At 39.7% G+C, this 25,635-nt stretch overlaps 1 protein-coding gene across 4 annotated transcripts; it reads right to left on the bottom strand.

Annotated features, from left to right (window-relative positions):
- Positions 1-1,607: 1,607 nt before the first annotated feature.
- On the bottom strand, positions 1,608-24,413 carry RNF141 (ring finger protein 141). Of its 4 annotated transcripts, none has more exons than XM_073347569.1 (6): positions 24,253-24,413; positions 16,963-17,165; positions 16,293-16,401; positions 13,174-13,355; positions 6,505-6,612; positions 1,608-4,672 (listed from the first exon to the last, which is right to left on the bottom strand). In XM_073347569.1, exons 2-6 carry the CDS (start codon positions 17,103-17,105, stop codon positions 4,522-4,524), a joined length of 693 nt encoding a protein of 230 aa, XP_073203670.1. In that variant the 5' UTR covers positions 17,106-17,165; positions 24,253-24,413; the 3' UTR covers positions 1,608-4,521. The 4 variants fall into 4 exon arrangements, with proteins under 4 accessions (XP_073203670.1, XP_073203671.1, XP_073203673.1 ...); XM_073347570.1 differs by having other exon boundaries at positions 16,963-17,168; XM_073347572.1 differs by lacking the exon at positions 24,253-24,413 and adding an exon at positions 23,812-24,072.
- Positions 24,414-25,635: the final 1,222 nt, after the last annotated feature.

Here is a 25,635-nt window from a genome sequence, read left to right on the forward strand (position 1 = left end):
TGCTATTTTTAGCCCCATAGCATGAACCCCAGTCAACTGATCCAGGCTCTGAGACCTGCAGCCAGGGGATATATATATATATATATATATTTTGGTGCATGTGGATGTCTCTGCAGTCATATTATAGAGTATGTTAACTAAGACCAGTTCCTTGCTGGACAGAAGTAGACTCAGCTCCAAGGGACCTCAGTGGAGCTATGCTGATTTACAGCAGTTGAGGAAGTAGCCCACAGTATCTGAATTGATGAAAGATGACAATACTGGTAAGATTAATCTCTAGTATAGATAGCAATAAGACCATCTACACAGCAGATCTCATCATGCTAAATTCTAGACTTCAGAAGTTAAATTCCAATAGCTGGAAGGAAAGTTGAATTGCAATTCTAAAGTTCTCTCTTTACCAATTTATAAGAAAAAAGGTGTGAAAATGATCCTCATCCCATGGCCGATCCACTTACAAACTAACCGTTCAAGCTAAAAGCTTGTGGTGAATTTTATTTAAGAGTTTAGGCACCTGAAAAACCCAAATTGTGAAAATGAAAAACCACTACTGCAGTGATAAGTATATACTGAAATATGAAAAGGGCCCAAATATATCAACTTACCCTCATTGCACAGACTGTGTATATTTAAGAGTTTAGATAATTATAGTAATTTTATTAATGTGCAATGTAGATTAGGTCATGTACAAGGGAATGTTAACATGTTGGCTCCTGATTGTTATGGCTGCTTAACACACTTCTACTTAGGCATCTCTGTCCCTGGCCCCAGGGAGCTGTTCCAGCAGCCAGAACAGAGAGGGGCCACATCGATGTCTCCATTTTCCTAAGAATGGCCCCTGACAGAGGGAAGCAGAGTATTTCCAATGCCAATTCTACACCACACCAGCATTGCATTGGTTGCTTTGTGTTGGCATTTGGGGGGGAATCTGGATTATTATCAAGAGAAATCTCTCAAACAGGTAGATGCATTAATATATAAACACCCCTATCACAAAAAGCATTAAGTATTAATTTGGCTGGCACCTTCAGAGGAACATTCATTTTCAAATTTAGCAAGTTATTAGATGTAGTTTCACATATTACACCTGCCTCTTAGCATCCCTGCCCTTTTGTGGAAATGCACTCATTTTCCTCTTAACATTTCTCTCTTCTCCCTCCACCGCGCCTCCCTCACTACACCCCCTCAACCCCTCACTTCCTGTACAAAAGGCCCACATCAACACAAACTAAGAGACTAGAGAGGGAAACAGTGACCCTAATGATACATGCAATCCTGTTTAAAAACACCCCACACCTAACTAAACAAGGAGGAAAAAATATTCTAATCTTTCCAGAATAGTAGTTTCAGGTGTTACTTTTGTAATACGAGTGGGTAAGCTTTCTGAAAAGCATGACTTTAAACTGACCATATCCCTTTAACACTTCAAAACACTTTGGTGCAAGAACTCCAACTGCAATGTTTCTTTTAGGGACTGGGGGTGGGAGATAAGCAACAGTTTCCCCAGAAATGGGGGTAACTTGCTTATTCGCATTACACTTTTAAAGTTTAAACCACATCCTACTCATGAATAGCATATGTTCTTGTTAAGCATACCATCTGTATGATGAAATTTAACTGAAGTTAAAGCTTTATTTTTCCAGTATATCATATTAGAGAAACTAGGAAATCCCTTAAATTTGGAATTCCTTTAACATTTTCTTCCAAAGCGTATTTATTGCACAATTCATACACAAGTTACAAGACACTGGAATACCTTTAGCTATCAATACAATCAATAGCGTGTAAGTTGTATCCCCATATTAAAGCTTTACGAAATCTTCACTTTAAATGGTAAAATTCAGAGCATAAACCAGCAATTTCATATGGCCCCCATAAGCAGCTATTTAAACTAATTCACATTCAAAGATCAGACTTTTGAAACTCACTACCATGTTCAAGTTAACTTGAGCTTTTTTCTTTTCTAGTATTCATCTAAACATAATATTTCAGACTATGAAAGATTGCCACTGCTAAATTATATTTTTCAGTGCTAACATACTTTCCTTTTATAACATACAATACATACTTTACAAGGCACACATTACAGTAACTACATCACAGCAGTGTGCATTAGAGAAGCTTAATTTAAAAAGCTGTACAGAATATAGTTTACATTTTTACTTTTAAACAAATTTACAGTTTTTGCTTTAGTTAGTTGTGTGTCACTATGTTGTAATTAATAACCCATCTGCATTCACTACAAAGTCACATTTTAGTAAGTACATATAAGCCCTCACCAGAGAATCAGCATACCAAAAAAACAAAAACAAAAAAAACAAAACAAAAAACCCTTGCTCCAAGAGTTAATTTCTTTTAATTTTTCAAAAAATAAAATCAAGTGGAGGATTTAGTGATTTCAGATGCTTGCTTGTGGTTCAATATAAAAATAGCTTAAAAATTTAAAGGTTATTTTAACCTCCTAAATGCAGACTAATGCTGGGTAGAAAGGAATAAGAATTAAAATGATTTGTGTTTAGAAATGTTACTAACTATTTTAATAGAAACCCCCCCAAAACATTATGCACTTTCAGCACAGGTTTTCATTGTATTTAGTGCAGCCAACTATTCCACAATAATTAGTGCAAACAAGTAATCCCACAGGTTTTCTGAAGAATCCAGAAGGACTCACTGACATGATAGGATTAAGAGGAAGAACCAGTTAATTGTTTTAGATCTATAAACTCAGACAGATTTTTAAAAATGCCTAAATACAGATTTACACAATAAGCCATAATGGTTGCGAGGGTGAGTTGCACAGGATGTCAGTATTACTTGGCTCACTCCAGCTTTGAGTCTGACACCTCTGCCACAAGTCAAATTCAAATGTTTGTTGTATTCTGTACAAGTTCCCAAGGACAAAAGTTTGACAAGTACACAGGTAAGACTCCTAGGGTTTCGTCCCTGGGTATTGTTACTATTCACTCTTCTGTATGAAGTTTTACAAAAATCTGCATATCTGTAACTGCAGAACCCATCTATGACAGAGTTTTAGCCTGAAATAACACTATGTTTTAACAGGTATGGCAAATGAAACTGCAATTTTACACAAGAATTTGTTGCCATTTTTATTCAATGGAACAGCTGCATGGAAGCATATCTGTATGACTCCCAAGTGTTAAGTCAAAACAGTTCAATTTAATTGCAAAACAGAAAAATGACATATTGAGCTAATATAACTGATGTACGACAGAATTCAAAGTCTGTTCCCTGTGCACTGGCACCGACAAGGTTTTTTGTTTTTTGTTTTTTTTAATATAGACAAACTTAAAAAATTCACTGCAAAAACACTACAGAAGTATCTTGGTGAACTCCTATCACTACTTCCTTTTCCCCAGATTTTCAGAGCTATACATTCTATTGGAAGCAAAATGAAGCTATTGTTATCAAAGCAGAAGTTTCTCTGCTACAGAAAGACATATTGCACTTGTAGAAATAAAGCACAGCACCAGTTTAGCTTCTCTCTTTTTCTTTAAAGTATGCATAATGTTGTGACTTTGAAAACTCAGGAAAAAAGGAGAAACCCAAAAGCATCAGGACTAAACAAAACCATGACAACTACTGTACAATGCCTTTCAGTAAAGTTAGTTCTTTTCAGATATGCTTAGTGCATACAACAATTTTTGGCTGTAGCTCATCAAAAAGGTATGGAAATATATTGTTTTAACCTTAGGAACTGTGTGTGAAGCTGTTTAGCACAGCTTCGTTACCTATGAAACTTTAGAATATCAGATAAAATAGCCTTCTAAAAGGTATACTCTGCTAGGAAAAAAGGAAAGCACACACATGTTGACATGGCTGGTTTCTGTAATCTCTTAAGAATAGATTTAGAACAGTTGTCAGTGCTAAAAATTACTAGTGGTTTGACTCTACATATATAAATACTAAACGGCAACAAATGACCACGGGTGAGGGAAGGGGCAAAAGATGCTTTTCAAATTTCATCAATAAAACTTCACAGTTTAGTTACAATTGTGTAATCCTAACTCGTGTTAATAATCTTTATTCCTGTGAGTCATCCCACTGAAGTCAGTAAGACTAGCTGTGTGAGTAAGGTTTACTTATGAGGAAAAAGGCTGAATGGCAGGCCCTTTAATAATAGAACACTGCATCTTCTAGAATAAAGTTCCATTTGTGGTGTTCAAAAATCTGGTGCACAATGCTATTATGTTATAATTAATACTAATAACATTATTCCAATGGCTTTTAATCTTGTCAGAAAAGATGTTAAATCAGTAACGATTGTAAAGTTTACATTAACAGTTCAGAGCATTTAATGAAGCTATATATTAGAAGTTAAGAATGTACCCAGACATATTAGCTCATTTTCCCTGTGTTTTAAAAGAATAGTGTAGATTTAGCTTACAGCGACCAAAGAAACACCTAAAATGAAATAAGGAATGGATGAATGGGAATGAGAGGAAAAAGCAGATATTCATGACAATGAAACTTTCAAGTACTTCCTATCAGTAGTCACCAACATCATGGTCTGTGAGGCTGGCCTGCCTCATCTACCATGTTGAGTATATAGCTAGCAATGTCATCTTCTGTAGGTGCATCTGACACCACCCAAGAATCATTTGCCCCAGTCACTTGTAGACGGCAGATAGGACAGTTCCTGTGGCGATCACTCCTGTTTAGGAAACCAGCGAAATAGTTGGTTAAAAAAACAAAACAAAAAACATGCACACTTCTATCTGAGATGTAAGTACTGCACACCATCTGCTTTCACTGTCAGCCTTTGCATGCTCTGTATATTAAGAGACTCTGCAAAATATAACTGGATTAGGTGACTGCAAGCATAAGTGAAAACCCAATCACTTGAATAGTGTCTTTGTACGGTCTTTGCAATCAACATTAGTCAACAATTCTGTGTGCAGCAATATTCTTAAAAGTGATGAAAATAGTATAAAGATTGTCTTAGTGGCTCAGAATCATATTTTCTCAGGTTAAATAAAAAGGTTTTTCCAGCTTTAACCATATGAGCCTAATTTGGGATCGAGACGTCAAACTTCGTTTTGACTCATACATCAAACAATAATAAAGACTATGCAACTGGAACCCAGTTAACAATTCTGTCAATCAACCACAATCCTGGAAACCAACTCATTCATGCAGTAGAGATAGTGGGTTCTGCAATGCTAACAGGCACAAAGTCCTACTTGTCAAAGGTAAGTAGATAAGTTTGATTATACACAGGGATCCAATTTCTTTGATTAAAGCTGTGAGTATTGTGCTAAAGACTGTCTCCTCATCAAGAGTTTGAAATAACCACAGAGAATCAAATGTAATGGACCAAGTTTAGCCATGAGTAAATGGCCAACTCATTTAAATTAATACGGATTGGGCCTGCCGCCCAAGTAAACCAGAGCTGAATTTGGCTCCCTGACTTTTCCCCATGATTCTGAAGACTGGCTTCTTAATCAATAGCATGATCTCAGCTCTAACTTTAGAGCAGGGGTTCCCAAACTTGATTCCCGGCTTGTTCAGGGTAAGCCCCTGGCGGGTCACGAATGGCCATACCTGCGGACGCTCAGGTAAACAAGCATCTTGCGGCCCGCCAGGGGCTTACCCTGAACAAGCCGCGAACCAAGTTTGGGAACTGCTGCTTTAGAGCGAAAGGAGAGGCTAAAAAGCAATTTGTTGCTGGTATTGTGTCTAACTTGATACTATATTGTAAAATAAAAGTTATGCATACATTTCAAAATACTATTTTTTATTAATTAAAAACAATCTTTTCCCCACAAAAATTATTATACTGGAATTTTATCAAATTTAAGGGAAAATTTACAGTATTTGACCAGTGAAAAGACTTCTCAATTTAATGCCTAAAAATATTCCCTTTGCAATATGTTTATTCACAAAAATAAGAATTGGGCATTCCATTTTGCCTTATGCTTGTAACATTTAAAGAGGACTAGACTAATTTTTAAAGAGAAAAATTTCATGGAACTTCTGACCTGAACAGATCAAGAGGCCAGCTTCAATGTGTTTCCCCTTTTCCTCCTCTTGAAAACTTCATGCATATCTACAATGTTTTAGAGGAATTAAGAATAATATGGGCAGCAAACTACAAAAAAAAGTTTAAGCTACTTCTGAATTCAATTAATCAATTGATGAATTCTTCAATTCAAATTTAATCAGTTTCCCTGTAATTTTTAATTAACTTGCTTTACATCTAATTATGCATTGATCAGCTACTTGCACTGCTACAAGTGAATTCTCCGCTAGTCCTCACTAAGCATTAGAGCTTTTTCTGGATCCAAGTTGTTAATCAAATGCTTGCAAATTCTGAAGTGACCCTTCATCGCTCTGCTGCAATCCTGGTATTTGCTCAAGGTTCCTATCCATCACATGTACATTACTCAAAAGATCTCTTTAAACATTAGAGCATATTGGTACAGAGGAGTCCTTCATACCAAAACCAATCATGTTAGGAATGAGCTCCCTTGTTAAGCACTTTACCATTTATCAATGCATTTCTGACAAAAGCTGTGAGCACATGGTAGGATCAAATCAGCACGTCGATCCATGCAGATGCAACATTCCTCCTCCTCAGTCAGCTGTTTAACCCTGCAGTAGACAAAACAGTATTATTCAGTTAAAAACATAAATTCAACACTATTCTTCTATCTCAAAATACTCCTTCTGTGCATACGCAGACTAGTTATTTTTTGTAGATATAAACGTTCAGATTAGTGATAAATAAGCAAAAGAGAACTTATGAACATATCATTCATTATGCAGCCTGTCTGTGGCAACAGTTGTGGCCCAAAGTCATCAACAAAAAACTGCAAAGGGAATTGGGGTTTCACTAGGATTATGCAACCTATCTGTGTAGCACAATTCCTCTTTTGGTCCAACAAAGGGTTATATACTCATCACTTTCCATATTGACAAGTGAAGTCTGCAAAGTTCATATTATGAACTATTGCATATTGCATCTTTTGACCAAGCAACTCACATTAAATTTTACAATACAGGCAGGGACAGAATCTGCTTTCAATGGCCAAAATGCCACCCTAAAGCAGATTTAGCTTTTAATAAATTAAACTTTGACTTTATGCCACATTTTTGTTTACTAGCTGGAACAGTCAACAGCTGATTTTTTTTTTAAAAACAGGATCACTGACAGAATGCTTTTTAAGAACATAAGAATGGCCATACTGGGTCAGACCAAAGGTCCATCCAGCCTAGTATCCTACTGACAGTGGCCAATGCCAGGTGCCCCAGAGGGAGTGAACCTAACAGGTAATGATCAAGTGATCTTTCTCCTGCCATCCACCTCCACCCTCTGACAAACAGAGGCTAGGGACACCATTCCTTACCCAATCCTGGCTAATAGCCATTAATGGACTTAATCTCCATGAATTTATCCAGTTCTCTTTTAAACCCTGTTTTAGTCCTAGCCTTCACAACCTCCTCAGGCAAGGAGTTCCACAGGTTGACTGTGAGCTGAGTGAAGAAGAACTTCCTTTTATTTGTTTTAAACCTGCTGCCCATTAATTTCATTTGGTGGCCCCTCGTTCTTATATTATGGGAACACGTAAATAACTTTTCCTTATTCACTTTCTCCACACCACTCATGATTTTATATACCTCTATCATATCCCCCCTCGGTCTCCTCTTTTCCAAGCTGAAAAGTCCTAGCCTCTCTAATCTCTCCTCATATGGGACTCGTTCCAAACCCCTAATCATTTTAGTTGCCCTTCTCTGAACCTTTTCTAATGCCAAAATATCCTTTTTGAGATGAGGAGACCACATCTGTACGCAGTATTCAAGATGTGGGCGTACCATGGATTTATATAAGGGCAATAAGATATTCTCCGTCTTATTCTCTATCCCTTTTTTAATGATTCCTAACATCCTGTTTGCTTTTTTGACTGCCGCTGCACACTGTGTGGACGTCTTCAGAGAACTATCCACGATGACTGCAAGATCTTTCTCCTGATTAGCTGTAGCTAAATTAACCCCCATCATATTGTATGTATAGTTGGGGTTATTTTTTCCAATGTGCATTACTTTACATTTATCCACATAAAATTTCATTTGCCATTTTGTTACCCAATCACTTAGTTTTGTGAGATCTTTTTGAAGTTCTTCACAGTCTGCTTTGGTCTTAAATATCTTGAGCAGTTTAGTATCATCTGAAAACCTTGCCACCTCACTGTTTACCCCTTTCTCCAGATCATTTATGAATAAGATGAACAGGATTGGTCCTAGGACTGACCCTTGGGGAACACTACTAGTTACCCCTCTCCATTCTGAAAATTTACCATTTATTCCTACCCTTGTTCCCTGTCTTTTAACCAGTTCTCAACCAGTTTCCATAATATTTCAGTTGATGTTGATGTCAGAGACAAGCTGTTTAAAGATCTCCTAGGGGGAAGGTTGCTTCAAAATACTGCACTGGAGAGCTGAACAGTGGGGGGAGCATTGCAGAGAGGGTTTCATTTAGTGGCATTATATTTCTAGAGCGACTGCCCTGGTTTGTGACTGTTTAACAAAGGTGAGAGACTAATTTGGGTGGTCATTTGATTTGATGTTTTGTGAACTATTCTAACACAGAATGGATACCAGCTAATGTAATGGCTAGTAGTTCAAGTGTTTTTGTTCTTGTCCTCAGCACTTCTTTCAGGGCCAAGGATACGCCTCGGATTTCCTTTCCAAATTACCGATTCTCTTATTTTTGTAATTTATTTCAGGCTGTTGTCAATAGAGAAGACATTCTTTACAAATATAGGTAGTGGTTAGGATATAGCAAGGCCTGTTGCCAAATATATTGATAATCAAAGAAAGCATCTGAATTCATTAAAAAAAGCAGAGGTGGTTACTGACCATAAATCTTCTAAACAACCTCCTCTCCGTCCAAAAAACCGGTGATGGGCCCAGGATTGTCTTTTTAGTTTGCTACGCAAGGAACATTGAAAAGTTTCCCCATCCCCACCAAGATGGGGCAAAAAAAGGTTGAACCGCTACAGAAATTATGGGACTCCATTCTCTGTTAATAGCTGTACTTTTCTATGACCCTATTTCAAAGTATGAGAGATTTACTGATACATGCATACTAGTGTACCTGCTTGATGCACCATTTTCAGCAAGTTTCAAGGGGCTGGTATTTAGAGTCATAGGACCAAAACCTTGAAAATACATGCAGCCAATTTTTAAGTGATCCAGAGAGTAGAGTATTGGATTCAGATGACATTTTGGAAAGTTTACAAGTTCGGATAGGCCACAAATGGAAAGTCTTAAATTTTAAGGATGACATAAGCATTTGCTTATTTTTCCACTAGTATTAGATAAAGTTAGTAGAAGCAAAAAAGATACTTTCCCATCCAGAGTATATTAAAGTACATGCAACACAAGAGTGGGACACTGTTTAACTGGAAGGGGTTAAGATGAAAGGAAAAATTAAGTAGATAATATTCACTATTTTTGCTCAGTGACCGCTAGCTCTTGCAGAGCTAACAAAAATCTGAAAGGAAGCAGAGTTTAGCCAAGTGAATATTTCACATAAAAAAACCGAACAGATTAACTGGGTAGAGGAACACTTGAAGGGACTTCATTGTTTGTTTTTCAGTGTCTTTAGATATAGAAGGACATGAAAAATTAGAATATGCTAGCTAAGTTAACTCAAGCTCATTACCAATAGCATTTCAAAATCTTTACTTCCATTTGGCAGGTATATTGCCACAAGTGATCTGATTTACATCAAACAGCTCATTTAAATGGAGAGGATGTTACTCTTGACTTCTCCCTTCCAAAAAACCCCAAAAACCCACATTTAAAAAGACAGATTCTTATTCTCCATCTACCCCATCCTTATCACCTCACCTCATAACTGAAGACTAGTACAGAGTATCAAGCTTCCAAAAAGCGCCTCTTACAGCAATTACGCAAATGGGAACACAGTGTCCATCTGTCTGAGAGCGTGACTAAAAAGCAGGAAAATACCTCTTTCCCAAATATGCCTACAATATATTTGTTAGATAGTGTTAGTGTGTCAATAAATCAGTACAGCCAAAAACGCAAGACTGAGTATTCCTAGGCAAGACAAACAGGAAATTAAATCAGAAAAGAAGAGTGTGGGTTGCAAAACTGTCCCATCCCAGTTTAGTTTATCATTCTTTGTAAGATGAGGCTGCAGAGTCTCTCCTCACATTAGGTAAGCAGTATTAGCAGGAATTTCACATGCAGTTCTCCCTCCCCCACTGTTTTTTATTCTTTTTGTGTTCCAGCTTATAGAACAGTGGTTCTCAACCTATTTACCATTATGGGCCAGAATGTGTTATGTGGGCCACATCCAACACTACCTGTGTGGCACTGAGGATTTCACATGGGCCACAGCTGTGCGCTGATTGGGTCACAGGCTGAGAACCACTGTTACAGAACAACATAACTGGTGAGATTACCTCAAGTTCCTGACTGAGGTGGGAGCACAAAGCCCATTGAATTTTCAAAAGATATGTGATAAGTTACTTAGGTGCTCTTGAAATTTTGGCTCAATATTTCTTTTCAGCATTGCTGTGGGAATGCTTTTAAGAAAGCTCAGTAAAGACTATCAAAGTGATAGCTTATCCCCAAAAGATGGAAAAAGTAAGACAAAGAGTTACTATACAGGAGTCATATTTGAATTTTTCCACTTTGAAAGATTATACCACTGCAAAAGCATTCCTTACATTTAAGATGGGAAATGCTGCCAGACTAGATAATATCCCTCAAAACTGAAGAAAGAGTGACCATTGTAAACTGAACTTAAACAGGGGACGTATTTGGAGTCAGGAAGGAATTTTCCACAAGGTCAGATTGGCAAAGAGTTGGGGGGGGGGCTTCCCTTTGCAGTATGGGGTATTGGTCACTTGCAGGTTTAAACTAGTGCAATGGTGGATTCTCTTTAACTTGAAGTCTTTAAATCATGATTTGAGGACTTCAGTAACTCAGCAGGAGGTTAGGGATCTATTACAGGAGTGGGTGGGTGAGGTTCTGTGGCCTGCAATGTGTCGGGAGTCAGATTAGAACAGCTGTCACCAACCCATCAATCGCAATCGACTGGTTGATCCTGGAGCATCTGCCAGTTGAACGCGATCTCCAGGCCACTAAAAGTCCAGTGGCGCAACAGGGCTCAGGCTGCCTGCCCACCGTGGCCCCACACTGCTCCTGGAAGAGGCTGACTGCTGGTACGTCTCTGCAGCCCCTGGGGGAATTGGGGGGGGGGGAGGAGGATGAGGCAGCTCCACGCACTGCCCCCACCTCCAGCACCGTCCTCGCAGCTCTCATTGGCTAGGAACCAGCCAACGAGAGCTGCAGGGACAGCGCTTGTGGGCGCAGGCAGCGCTCGGAGACCTGCTTCACTCCTCCCCCTCAGCCACAGAAAGGTGCCAGGAGCCAGCCACTTCTGGGAGCGGCATGGGGCCATGGCAGGCAAGCAGCCTGCCTGAGACCCTCTGCATCGCTGACCAGGAGCCACCTGTGGTGAGCGCCTCCTGGCCGGAGCCTACACCTCATACCCCCTCCCGGACCCCAACCCCTTGCCCCAGCCTGAAGTCCCCTCCTGCACCCAAACTCCCTCCCAGAGCTTGCACCCCTCACTCCTGCACCCTAACCCCCTGCCCCAGACTCAACCAATGCACACCCCACAGTTGAGAACGTTATACTGATTTGTGACAATCCATGAAGGATTTTGAATCTAACACCATAAATGACACTAATAAAAAGTAAAACTCATGAAATGTCCAGTGGACTCTGAGATTAAGTGCAGTGTGACCATATGACCCCCTGCACCTAATGTCCCTCCCAGAGCTTGCACCCCTCACTCCTGCACCCCAACCTCCTGCCCCAGGCTCAGCCCCAAGCCCCCTCCCACACTCCAAACCCCTCAGCCCCAGCCCAGAGCCTGCACCCCCTCCCGCATATTAGAACAAGTTCTGTGCACAGGTCCTCTAAGTTGCTAAACTAACTCTTAAAAAGAAAAGGAGTACTTGTGGCACCGTAGAGACTAACAAATTTATTTGAGCATAAGCTTTCGTGAGCTACAGCTCAATGCATCCGATGAAGTGAGCTGTAGCTCACGAAAGCTTATGTTCAAATAAATTTGTTAGTCTCTAAGGTGCCATAAGTCCTCCTTTTCTTTTTGCGAATACAGATTAACACAGCTGCTACTCTTGTACCAACTCTTATATGTCAGCTTAAAAACACTGTACTATCTTTATTCTGAATAATCTCCCTTTCTCTCACTCCCTCAAACAACTGGAGCTTGCAGTCTTTAACAATAGTTAAAACTGACTTAGTAACTTGTTTATGATTTGCAAAGTTCCTGATTGCCAGCTTTGCTGTAGTTACTTCTTCGCCCGTTACTCAGAAATAGCACTGTTTTACAGTGAATCATTCCATTTAGTAAATCATTGTTTAAACCATCTCCCTAACTTACTTCAACTTTCACATTTAACTTTCAAGGTAATACAAACTTTAAACAGTTATCAATAGCAACTTTTCAACATGGAGTAGGGTGCAAAGATTCTTGCCACTACATTCACATGTTAACCATTTTATAAATTTTAAACTAAAAGGTACTGCATGTGCTGATCTTAGTCCGTTGCTTTTCCTCCTAGCTAACAAAGCAGGATGTCAACACCTATGAACCAGTACATATTTTTTCCAGTCTTACAGGTTAAATTATGGTTAGAATTGATGACTTTCAGATGACAACAGATGGGAATTTCCACATGCCAAAATGTAAGAAGAGGAAAAGAAAGTTTAAGTGGAACAATAACATTAAGTCTGTGTAAACAAACATCAATGAAAACAGTTTTGTAGCCACAGCTGATTTCATTTCCTTCTGTTTCCTCACTCAGAGGCAACATATACTAGGTTTATATTAAACTATAATCACTAAAAAAGCTATTCCAAACCTATTGCGTACAGGCACCAATGGTAACTCAGAATCTACTACATGATTACAAGTACTTACACCACATCCTTTTTGGTAACATGCTCACTGTTTGGCAGACAAAAGTCTGCTCTGCCCACATTTATTGTGCTGGATAGTAACAGTTCACATTTAATATGATTTTGGAGGGTGTCTAATTATTACAAACATACACACACACACACACAACCTGTAATATATTGAACTACCTTCCCATCCATAAGCTGGCCTGGCAAGATGACACAGATGACAGACTTGCAGCAGTCCCTTCAGAGGCACTGCTCTGTGCAAGAACTCCTGCTGCTTGACTTGTGATGTCTTTATAAAGCTGAATAAACTGATATAAGTTCATAATTCTTGAAGCTTCTACAATGCCACTTGTTTTGTTTATCTAAAGATACAAAAGTTTATAAATAGATTTGTATTATGTAACAAATATTAAACTGATCTGCCATCATTTCTGAACATAGGTAGGTAAATAAGATCAAATGCATTGGAAAATATCAGCTTAAGTGTGATACTGGCATCACACTAAATTTATGGTATTCAACTATATTGAGCTATAATTAAGTAGATGGGTTTATGTCTAGAAACTTTAAGCATAAACAAAACCTTGGACAGAAATAAATGGTTTTATTTTTAGGGCTTAATTTAGCCGAGCCAGTATCTAAATTGTACAGTACCAACTATCATGACTACAATGTCTGTCTTGATAAAAGTAATCATGAAATCTTGTTCTTCAAAGTACCTCCCTCCAATTTTTTATATATAGGCTAAAAGTAAAAAATAAATCTATATTAAAAATTGTTAGCTTCAGAGAACAGTCTTGAGGTATGCTGGATTTGAACTCTAAATTAAGGAATTCAAGAGCTTTATTAAGATTCTGGATGATGTCACTTGACAAACTAAAGTAAAGTTTACAAGCATTAAGTAAAACTAAGAATTAAAAAAAAAACACTATTAAGTGATCTATTTAAAAATGCCCTAAATGCAGTCTTTAAAGATACTACAGTAATAGATTTTATGGCCAGAAGAGATCATAATCATCTAGTCTGACTTCCTGCAGTACATAAGCCACAGAATTTCAACCAACAATTCCCATTTCAAGGCAAATAGCTTCTGGATTTATTAGAGCAGTGTTACTCAGACTGAGGCTTGGGAGCCGCAATTTGCTCTTTAATGCGTCTCCTGAAGCTCTTTGCAGCATATGATATTAAAACACTGTGATTTAAATATTAGCTAAGTTATTAACCAACCAGGATGCTTTTACTATGTTATTAACCAATTGTAGTTGATAAAAATAATACTTAGTCATTTTGCAGTGAGAATTTTATTTTTATACATATATAGAGAGAATAGTAAATGAAACAATAAGCCTACTGTTTCAGAGTAACAGCCGTGTTAGTCTGTATTCGCAAAAAGAAAAGGAGTACTTGTGGCACCTTGGAGACTAACCAATTTATCTGAGCATAAGCTTTCATGAGCTACAGCTCTCTTCATCGGATGCATACTGTGGAAACTGCAGAAGACATTATATACACACAGAGCCTACTGTGGCTCTTTTGGGTAATGCTGATTGCTAATTTGGCTCCTGAGGTCTGAGTATCACTGAACTAGAGCATCTCTTTTAGAAAGACATGCAATTTTGATTTCAAAAACTTTTGAGTGATGGAATGTAATTAAAAACCATGTGCCTTACTTGAATTTATCTAGCTTCAATTTCTAGTCATTTGAATTTGTTATGTTTGCATTTGCTAGATTAAACGGCCTTCCAATACCAAAAATCTCTTCCCCAAGTAGGTATTTACAAGCCATAATAAAGTCACCTCTTAACTGTCTCTGTGATGAGATACATGGATTAGATTCTTCAATCTCACTGTAAAGCAGATTTTTAAGAACTCAAATTATTCTTGTAGCTCTTTTCTAAACCCTGATCAATTTTTTCCAACATCCTTCTTGAAGCATTGACACCAGAAATGGACACAATATATCAGTAGCAGTCTCACCAATACCATATACAATGGTAATACCACTCCCTAATCCTACTTGATATTCCCCTGCAGAAGATTAGCCCTTTTAGACTCACACCAACAAGTTGATTATTCACCATGACCTTTTAATCTTTTTCTGAATCATCTCTATCCAGGATAAAGGATAGGGAACTGTAAGCATTACCTACATTTTTTGCTCCTAGACGTACAACCCTGCATTTGACTATATTAAAACTGCATGTTTAACCTTGCCCAGTTTACCAAGGGATCAAAGATCACTCTGAATAACTGACCTGTCATTTATTTACCACTCCACCAATTTTTCTGTCATATGCAAACTTTAAGAGTAATGATTTTATTTTTCTTGCCATAACATTTACTAGCATTAGGCCAAGAACAGATCTCTGTAGGAACCTCACTAGAAACCACCCTGATTCAGTGATTCCTTATTAATACTTAGCCAGTTTTTAATTCGTTTAATAGTTGCCACATTGATTTTGTACACTGTTACCTTTTGAATTTCAGTGTCAACTTCTGGTTTTGTGGGATGAATATCAACTGCAAAACTAACAATTCAATATTCCAGAGTAGCACTATTTGCTTTCTTAGGATGAAGCATCATTGAACAAGTGTGTTCATTATGAGTTTCAGTAGGGCAGAGAGCCAAGATGAAGTCTTACAGTAAAAAAGACACATTAAATTGAAGTCATACACATTTATTGCTACACGTTAATGAATTATATACTTTTAACAGTGTCACGGAAACCTATTTTGCGCCTAAAATTAATTGAAATGTCACAATGAAGTTCTGATCCTGCAAGATGGTTGAACTGCTACATTCATGTGAAGCCCCAATAAAAATGATTTACCCACATGGTTCAATTTGCAGGATCAGGCCTAAACTAATACCATTAAAGATCAAAGTTTTAAATTAAAGAAAGATTTACTTCGTTTTTAAGAGTGCAGGAATTTCATCTCCCAGTGAAGTTGATTTTGAATGTCCTTTATTAATATGCAATCTCTGTCAAGCTTGGACTATAAAACAAAACTCATTTAGTCTCCACTTTGTTTTACTTTCTGTTTCTTATATATTGGAAAGATGTTCCAATGACTGGATTGCAAATCCTTTAAAAGTGGTCATGGAAATGTTACTGTTGATATTTTGACTTTTTTTTAGGAAGACCTAGATTTTAGGTCTAACTGTACTTAACAGTATAGGAATACCTCCAAATATTTTTGAAACATATTGTACTGAACAATTTGATTTTCATTGAAAAGCCATTGTTCTCAGTTACCTGCAGATTAAAAAACTGAGTTAAAGGTTCCGATAATCTTACCTTAGTACAGACTATTCGAACCACCACCTTCCATAGAGCAGAGGAATCAGAACCTGGCTGCACTTCAAACAGAAGATGTTTGTCCTGGCCAGAAGCCAACTTTGCAGTGCTGAAACACAGTCGCATTAATCCGACATTATATATTAGATAGGCAATGCTTGGTGAAGTCACCTTTGAAAGAAACTTGGACACTGGCATCATTCACCCATCCCTTTTAAATCTGAACAGCAGTTATATCAATGCCACAGAAATCAACAGAGCTGCTTATATGCCTAAAATTATTCATGTGCCTATCTGCAGACTCAGGACCATAATGAGCTAAGTATCATATATACACTCTTAAATATAAATAAATGAAACATCAATAGATAACCCTCCAATTTCAGACCTAATATTCACATTCTAAATATCTTATGCACAACACCTTAAAAGGATAAACAAGGGCCAACATGCTATAATAAAAACATACACTGATATTTTTGTGAAGTATTAATAGAGTTGGTTGATCCTATATAAACAATTTCAATCTCAACATGGAGTTAGAGAATTTAAGGACGTATATTTGAAAACTTGGATAATCTTATTCATAATCTACTATCAAGATACTATTCTGTACACAGTCTCTGTACAACACGACAATGGGAAAGGAATAAAGAACATGCAGCCTTACACATCATTAAGTTCAGCTACTCTCCCCAGAAACTCTTCATAAGTCAGAAAGCCACTTTCTCGAACCAAAGATGCATGTTTTATTACTTTTTCTGGCAACTTGTTAATAGCACTCTGTGTCTGGTTTGAAATCTGTTGACCCATGATGAAATGCTTCAGCTCAATGTCCAGGCAGAAAGGAGGTTTCAGTCATTTGTGGACCTTCTGCTAAAACATTTTAAAAAGTTGTATTAATATAAATTTAAGAGTCTCTATTTCCTTTTCTCGCTTTCCTTTTAAGCGCAGCAACATATCTACTCTCTAAGGAGTTTGGAAAATCACCTATTGATTACAAAAGACACAGCCTTGGATAAGAGACACATCCACAACATAACCCAGGAACAAAGCAATAGCACTTCTTGGAGTGTTAAGTTTTAAAGTAGCAACTTGTGAAAAGGCATTCTTTTGTTCATAAGTTTAAAAAAATTATTCCCATTATATACAGAATGTACTGTTTCAAAAACTCCACAATGCAATGTTTGCAAACCAGGGTGGATTTGGAAGACTAGTCAGGAAGACTCAGTTTAATCATGGATTTCTACATAAAAGTGCATTCTTGTGGGTTGTTATAACCTTAACACATATTCTTCACAACTCAAGAGATAGATGTAGGTTTCATTTTTAGAAGGTACGCGCACTATACATTTTTAAAGTGATTTATTTTGAAAACTTTTCAGATTAGTTTTACAGCTATATCAGAAAATGAATGATTGTTTGGTTATTTCATTTACCAAAGGTAATTGAAGCAGACATTTATGAAGTCATTGGGAGGTGAACTATCACCAATTCAACAGATTAATCATTAATATCTGGAGGATTTTCTTGTTATGCTGTATTAGGAGAACATCACCAGACAGACATTTAAATTGTTTTATTTAAATAAAACAACACTATGTAGTCTGGATGTTTTTCTTTCAACAGCAAACATATAATATTTTAACAAAACAAGCATATGAATTTTTGAATTTAGTTAAACATTCAAGTTTTTTAAATTCAGGTTTGTTTTTGTTAAAATTGTTTTTAATTAAAATAGTTAAATGAAATTTTTCCAAAAACAAAAATTAAATTGACTATGTCAGCCAGGTCAACACGAGAAACTTAAAATATTGGCTTCTGCAGCTAACTCAATCGTCTTCACCTTCGTTTTCCTGTTTGTTCATAATCTGGAAAAGAAAAACACGCTTTCCTGCTTTTTCAGGTCCCAAACTATTTCTCAATTTGGAATGAATTAGTCCAAAGGAAGAAAATATTTTTTCTACACCGGCAGAAGAAGCTACTGCTGTTAAAAGTGCGATGATCTCCTCAGGCCCTATGCCACCCACACTCCCAGCTATCTTTGAGACACCACTGACTTCCTGAGGAAACTACAATCCATAGGTGATCTTCCAGAAAACACCATCCTGGCTACTATGGATGTAGAAGCCCTCTACACCAACATTCCACACAAAGATGGACTACAAGCCGTCAGGAACAGTAGCCCTGATGTCACGGCAAACCTGGTGGTTGACCTTTATGACTTTGTCCTCACCCACAACTATTTCACATTTGGGGACAACATATACCTTCAAGTCAGCAGCACTGCTATGGGTACCTGCATGGCCCCACAGTGTGCCAACATTTTTATGGCTGACTTAGAATAACGCTTCCTAAGCTCTCGTCCCCTAACACTCCTACTCTACTTGCGCTACATTGATGACATCTTCATTTTCTGGACCCATGGAAAAGAAACCCTTGAGGAATTCCACCATGATTTCAACAATTTCCATCCCATCAACCTCAGCCTAGACCAATCCACACAAGCCGTCCATTTCCTAGACACTACTGGGCTAATAAGCAATGGTCACATAAACACCATCCTACACCAGAAAACTTACTAGCCGCTATACTTACCTACATGCCTCCAGCTTCCATCCAGGACACACCACACGATCCATTGTCTACAGCCAAGCTCTAACATACAACCGCATTTGCTCCAATCCCTCAGACAGAGACAAACACCTACAAGATCTCCATCAAGCATTCTTAAAACTACAATACCCACCTGCTGAAGTGAAAAAACAGACTGACCGAGCCAGAAGAGTACCCAAAAGTCACCTACTACAGGACAGGCCCATCAAAGAAAGTAACAGAACGCCACCAGCTGTCACCTTCAGCCCCCAAATAAAACATCTCCAGCATATTATCAAAGCTCTACAACCTATCCTGAAAAATGATCCCTCACTCTCACAGATCTTGGGAGACAGACAGCCCCCCAACCTGAATCAAATACTCTCCTGCAACCACACACCACACAACAAAAACACTAACCGAGGAACCTATCCTTGCAACAAAGCCTGATGCCAACTCTGTCCACATATTTATTCAAGTGACACCATCATAGGACCTAATCACATTAGTCACACCATCAGGGGCTCGTTCACCTGCACATCTACCAATGTGATATATGCCATCTTGTGCCAGCAATGCCCCTCTGCCATGTACATTGACCAAACCAGACAGTCTCTACACAAAAGAATAAATGGACATAAATCTGACATCAGGAATCATAACATTCAAAAACTGGTAGGAGAACACTTCAACCTCTCTGGCCACTCAGTAAAAGACTTAAGGGTGGCAATTCCTCAACAGAAAAGCTTCAAAAACAGACTCCAAGGAGAAACTGCTGAGCTTCAATTAATATGCAAACTAGATACCATTAACTTGGGTTTGAATAGAGACTGGGAGTGGCTGGGTCATTACACATATTGAATCTATTTCCCCATGTTAAGTATCCTCACACCTTCTTGTCAACTGTCTAAATGGGCCATCTTGATTATCACTACAAAAGTTTTTTTCTCCTGCTGATAATAGCTCATCTTAATTAATTAGCCTCTTACAGTTTGTATGGCAACTTCCACCTTCTCTGTATGTATATATCTTCTTATAGATATATACATACATGTTCAATTCTATGCATCCGATGAAGTGGGCTGTAGCCCATGAAAGCTTATGCTCTAATAAATTTGTTAGTCTCTAATGTGCCACAAGTACTCCTGTTCTTTTTGCAGATACAGACTAACACGGCTGCTACTCTGAAACCTTACTTCAACAGTGTCTGAATCCAAGTGCTTAAGTAACTTCCACCAGTTCACTAGTGTGACTTTCTTTAAAACATCAGCAGCAAACATATTTCTTGAATGGTTCTTATTTACAAACTGGGTCTCTTTTACGGCCTGCCGCCATCATAGGTTTTCCCTTCTAGTGCGTGAATGGTATGGTAGGTCGCAAATCAATGAAGGCTACACTCAGAAAGACCTCAAAACTTCTGGAATATGCTGCTCAAACAGTTTCATTTGTGTTTCTACTGCTTGTCCCTCCCTTCTCACATTTATCTCCAGATTTCTTCTTCTTGTCCAGATCTATTCTGCCTCCAACAATCTTCTCTATTCATTGAACTTTTTGAAACTTTGCACTTTTAGAGAGAGGTAAGGGATTGACTCTGTGTACACAAATTTGCATGGGGACAATAGGGTTGAGGTCTGTTATTTTTCACCTCTATATATTTATTAATTTAAAACATTTTTGCTGTTAACAAGCATGTTATCTCTGGAGACACAAATCTACAGTTTGAAAACTGAAAAACTAAGCATCTCTGATGGTATTTTCTAGACTGAGCACTGAGTCCCATTGGTAGATAGAAAGATTAACCTAAATAATCTATAAAGGAGCCCCTGGAACCCCATAAGACTGGGTCCCTAATCCATGAACTACTGGAACTTACTTACAAAACTTTTCTTAAACATTACTTTAATATATTGTCTCATGCTATAGAATTAGAATTTATAATCCCTATTCCATGATGAAATATATTTGAGCTATAATGTATCTTAATTAAAACTATCTTTAGATGGATTTTTTTTATTTAAAAAAATTAACTTTTTTATTTATCAGATTTTTTTGATAAAAATGTTTTCTAAGGAAAAAAACTGATTTTTTTTTAAATCATTGATTTTTATTCACCCTGTTTCAAACACAGGAATGCAACAAGAAGGAGAAAATTATGAAGTGAGGCTAATATATGGCAGTTTAAGAAAAGATTTTTCTTTGCAAGTCAAAAGCTCTAAGAACTAATTGTATATTTAACTATATAATTAAGCTGACATGTACAGAACAAAAATGTGTTTCCCTATGCTCGTCTCCACACAGAAGCTGGATGTAACTAACCTGGTTTCTAAGTTTACGTATCAGTGCATTCATCTTCGGGTGGACACTTAAATTGGTAAGCAGCCTTAAACTGATTTCAAAGCATCCACCCTAGGGGGTTGCACTGATACAACTAAGTCATAGAATATCAGGGTTGGAAGGGACCTCAGGAGGTCATCTAATCCAACCCCGTGCTCAAAGCAGGGCCAATCCCCAATTTTTGCCCCAGATCCCTAAATGGCCTCCTCAAGGATTGAACTCAGAACCCTGGGTTTACCAGGCAAATGCTCAAACCCCTGAGCTATCTCTCCCCTAGAAACCATTTAGTTAAATTGGTGCAATTTCTGTATGCATACAAGGCTTTTGAATATTAAACACAAGCCAAAGAAGATACAAGCCAGATATGATGTTACAGAACAGTAAAACATTAAGATTCATGATTACATTAAGGATTAAAAACTAGGCAGAGCCACATGATCCTCAGATACCTTTCTGGCTACTGAATTGTTTGATTCGAGTCAAAGTTTCCCTCATTTAAACAACCTTGTGTTGACTTGTTCCAGTTTCTCCTCCCATTTCCTCAGTTCATCCAGTACAGGCATCCTCTACATTCCTCCACACTTTCTCCCCACTGGTGGTGCAAGATCATTCTCTACAGATTCTGATCCCAATATCCAGAAGAATCTTCATACCCTCACTTTATCTAAACTTCATTTCAAGTTAGCCAAACATTTGCTTCTCCTTACTATTTTTATTTATTTAAGAGTAACATCCAAGAGGGAGACAAATCAGTAGGGATATAGGCTCAGATCCTGCAGTCAGCACCACTAGTACAGATCCCTGTGGAGCTCCACTGACTTTAATGGGGCTCTATAATTCAACTGAAGGATCTGGGTCTTAACTTTGTATCTGTAGTTGCGCTCCGAGTTTGGTACTAGCCACATTATAAACAGATTTATAGTGTCACTGTACAAGACCCTGATCCAGCAAACATTTCTGAATAAACATTTGCAGAATCAAGGCTTATAGCTGTACATAGCTGATTGCAACTACATAAAATTTTGGACAAGAAAAACAGACAAAACGTGTGTTACAGTTGTGAAAAGTACATTCTCCTCTCAGGGGTCTACCGTGAAATATCCAACTATATGCTAGGTTTCAGAGTAACAGCTGTGTTAGTCTGTATTCGCAAAAAGAAAAAGAGTACTTGTGGCACCTTAGAGACTAACCAATTTATCTGAGCATAAGCTTTCGTGAGCTACAGCTCACTTCATCGGATGAGAGCTGTAGCTCACGAAAGCTTATGCTCAAATAAATTGGTTAGTCTCTAAGGTACCACAAGTACTCTTTTTCTTTTTGCAACTATATGCTATACATCCAGATAACAAAAACTTAATTGTAAAATTCAGGCCAAATTCTGTTTTCATATTCTCTGAACTTTCACTGAAATCACTCTCCAACACCAATCTCTCCTGACTCTTGCCCTCAAATTTAGTTTTTAAAATAAAACAAAGGGAAGAGAAACTGAGGTGCATCTGTAACCACAATAAGCACCCCAAGATCTTTCACTAGCATAACCTCCATCCCTCACATACAACCTTCCCCTGCAACCTGTTTATTGTGTTTCCTTGTAAACTTGTGCCCAGTTTAAATTATTAATTTCTTGGGGCCCATGCATCTTAATAGGGCTATATAAAAGACAAAAATATGCCTATTAGTACCTAACAACACAACAAAACAGAGTTTGGAAATGAAAGAGCTGGTACACATGCAAAAAGCTGCCTTCTCAAACAACTGTTTGCCTTTATATTTTCTCCATAAAGACCAACATAATCCACATTTGGTTAGAAAATTTTCAGCTGAAGAAGTTAACATATTGACTTAACAAATGATAAACTGCTTTCAAAGCTACAGAACTCTTAAGGATTGTTTTGTGTGATAATTTAAAGGCCAGGCTAAGACCATGAGTAACTTTCAATCTAGTCAATTTTACAGCCATGTTAAGCCATCCAGAAAATAAGGGTTTATAATGTAACGACTGAAAGACCAAAATTATGGGGAGAGAGTAGGTTACCTCATAGGTGTTTTCCCTCTTCAGTCACTCTGAAATTATATAGCTGTGACAATCAGTAATACTATACTCAAGTGTGCAACTAAGCCTGTATCACTGATTCTCCATTCCTGTTGTAAACACCCTTAATGTAAGTATTTATATTTGAACTCTGTACTCCAGAGATGAACAAGTAGGTTCTCTGCTTCAGTAAGCAACTTAGCCCTTAATATACTACACTATCAATGCACAAAAGTCTGTAGTTTATAAACAAGCAGGCATATCTAGTCCCTTCCACAATTACTGAATGGAGATTTAATAATGAACTACTCCTGTGCTTCACCCTTGGCTCAGCTACACCTGAAGATGGTAAGTAAGCGCTGCCATCGTTTCTGGTGAGGGTTTGTGGTGCAAAGCCAGACACTACTGTTGTCATGCACATTACTGTGCAAATTACCATCATTTTAGGGTATTGCCACTTTGTTTTCCACACTTCGAGTACCGCAGCCCTGCTACATACTGGTGCTGCCGAGGCCCAGCCACTAACCCTCGAAGCCAGGGCTCACTCCCCTCCCTTACCATCAACTCGTGCCCTTACAGAACGTGCCCCGCCCAGGAAGCCGACCGCCGCGTCGGAGCGCCTCGCACACACAGCCCCGGCGCGCGCACGGGGGTGACGGGGCCAGGCACCAGGCTGAAGGCTCAGGCAAGGTGCGCGGTGGCCGGCGGGCTTAGTCCAAGCTGAAAGAGGCTGGCGGAAGGCGGCTCCCCGGGGCTGCTCATCCCCGCCGACCGCTACCCCGACGCCACAACCGCCGGGCACGTGGCCGGCCCCCGCCCAGCTCCAGCCCAGGGCGGGCGGCGCGGGGGAGGGGCGGCGCGGGGGAGGGGCGGCGCGCGCGCGCGTGCGGGCGGCGGGGGGAGGGGCGGCGCTCCAGTCTCCCCACAGCCTTTCACCGGGGCCTGCCTGCCTTGCCCGCCGCTCCCGTCACTGCCCAGCCCCAGCAGCAGCAGCCTCACCCGGCATCCTGTCCCCGCCGGCCGGGCCCGCCACGGGCTGGGGACGGGGAGGCCTCCCCGCGCTCCCCCAAAACCCAACCGCCCGCGGGAGAAACGGGGGCCGCCGTCTCGCGCGGCGCCTCGCTGACGTGCCCGGCTGTGCGTGCGCGCGCACGCCTCGGGCGCCGCAGCTAGGAGACCGAGGAACGCGCCCCGCCCTCACCTGGGAGGCTGGGGCGCCCCCGCCACAGCGCCAGCCGGGCCTGCGGCTCGGCGCAGAGGGGCGCTCGCGGCCTGGGCGTGTCCGCGGGGCCCGTGGGGGTTGCACAGCAGGGGAGAGGCTGGGAGAAGGGGCGTGGAGGGTGGAAAGTTTCTGGTGGGCCGTGGAGCCCCCTCCTGGGAGACGCTCACGCGCCCTGTGGCCAGGGTAGGCGGGACGCAGCCAAGGAGGAGGCGGCGGGGGGAAGGCCTGGCAGGCTTCTCCATCTCTGGTTTCTGTGGCTCTAGAGATGGGGGGAGGGGGGGGGGTTCTGCTGTTGGGAGGCGCTGGCATGAAAGCACGTGGTGGGCTGGACAGAAGCGATGGAGAAGTTGCTTGTGCTCCGCCAGCGTGTGGCTCGCATTGAACTACTCCCATGCTGCCTTCTCACCTACCTCACTGTCCCTGGTGCATACCTGGCCTTCACCATGCTGATGTTAGGGGAGGACCCAGCCACTTCAAGCCACGCTGGCACAGCTGCTGGCCGCAGGGAAGGGATTAGGAAAGTGACTGGTTGGTATGGCTCATGGGCTGTCATTTGTTCCTCCCTGCCCAAATAATTATGGGGGTCGGGATTTCATGATGTAACATACTATTTCCTTTTAGTCCTATTGGTGTGAATTCCAGACCTTCAGCTGTTTGAAAGAGTGAAATAAATGGGAAATTTTTCTTTCCAAAAACATACCTTTCAGTGTATCAGTTTCTGAGGCCCAGAACCTCTGCTATGTTGTGGCTATTTAGTGCCACATTACTGATGAATTTTGGTCATAAAGCTATTTTAGCAGGCAGTGTGAGGCTAGACAGAGTGAAGGGAGATCCTCTGGTAGAGAGAACAGGCAGGCCTGCTCTTAAAATATCCCTGGTGCTGACATAAAGATTGTGGCTGAAGCAAGAAGCATGACTGGGACGTCCCTAGGTGCTGTATTCGTTCCTGGGAACCGTTGTCAGCCAGCGTACATAATCAGTCCAGCCTTGGGGAAAATTAAAAGCCACATTGGCACTCACTGCTGAGCTGAACTGTGTCCTCTTCAGCCACAGCAGAAGGGCTGGGCTTAAATGTTGGACATATGTGGAAAATACCAAAAGACACTAGGGATTAATTTTTACTATGAAATAACAATTCGAACAGGAAATTTCAGGTATAT

Source organism: Lepidochelys kempii, chromosome 6 (genome assembly GCF_965140265.1).
Source record: "Lepidochelys kempii isolate rLepKem1 chromosome 6, rLepKem1.hap2, whole genome shotgun sequence".
Lineage (NCBI taxonomy): Eukaryota > Metazoa > Chordata > Testudines > Cheloniidae > Lepidochelys > Lepidochelys kempii.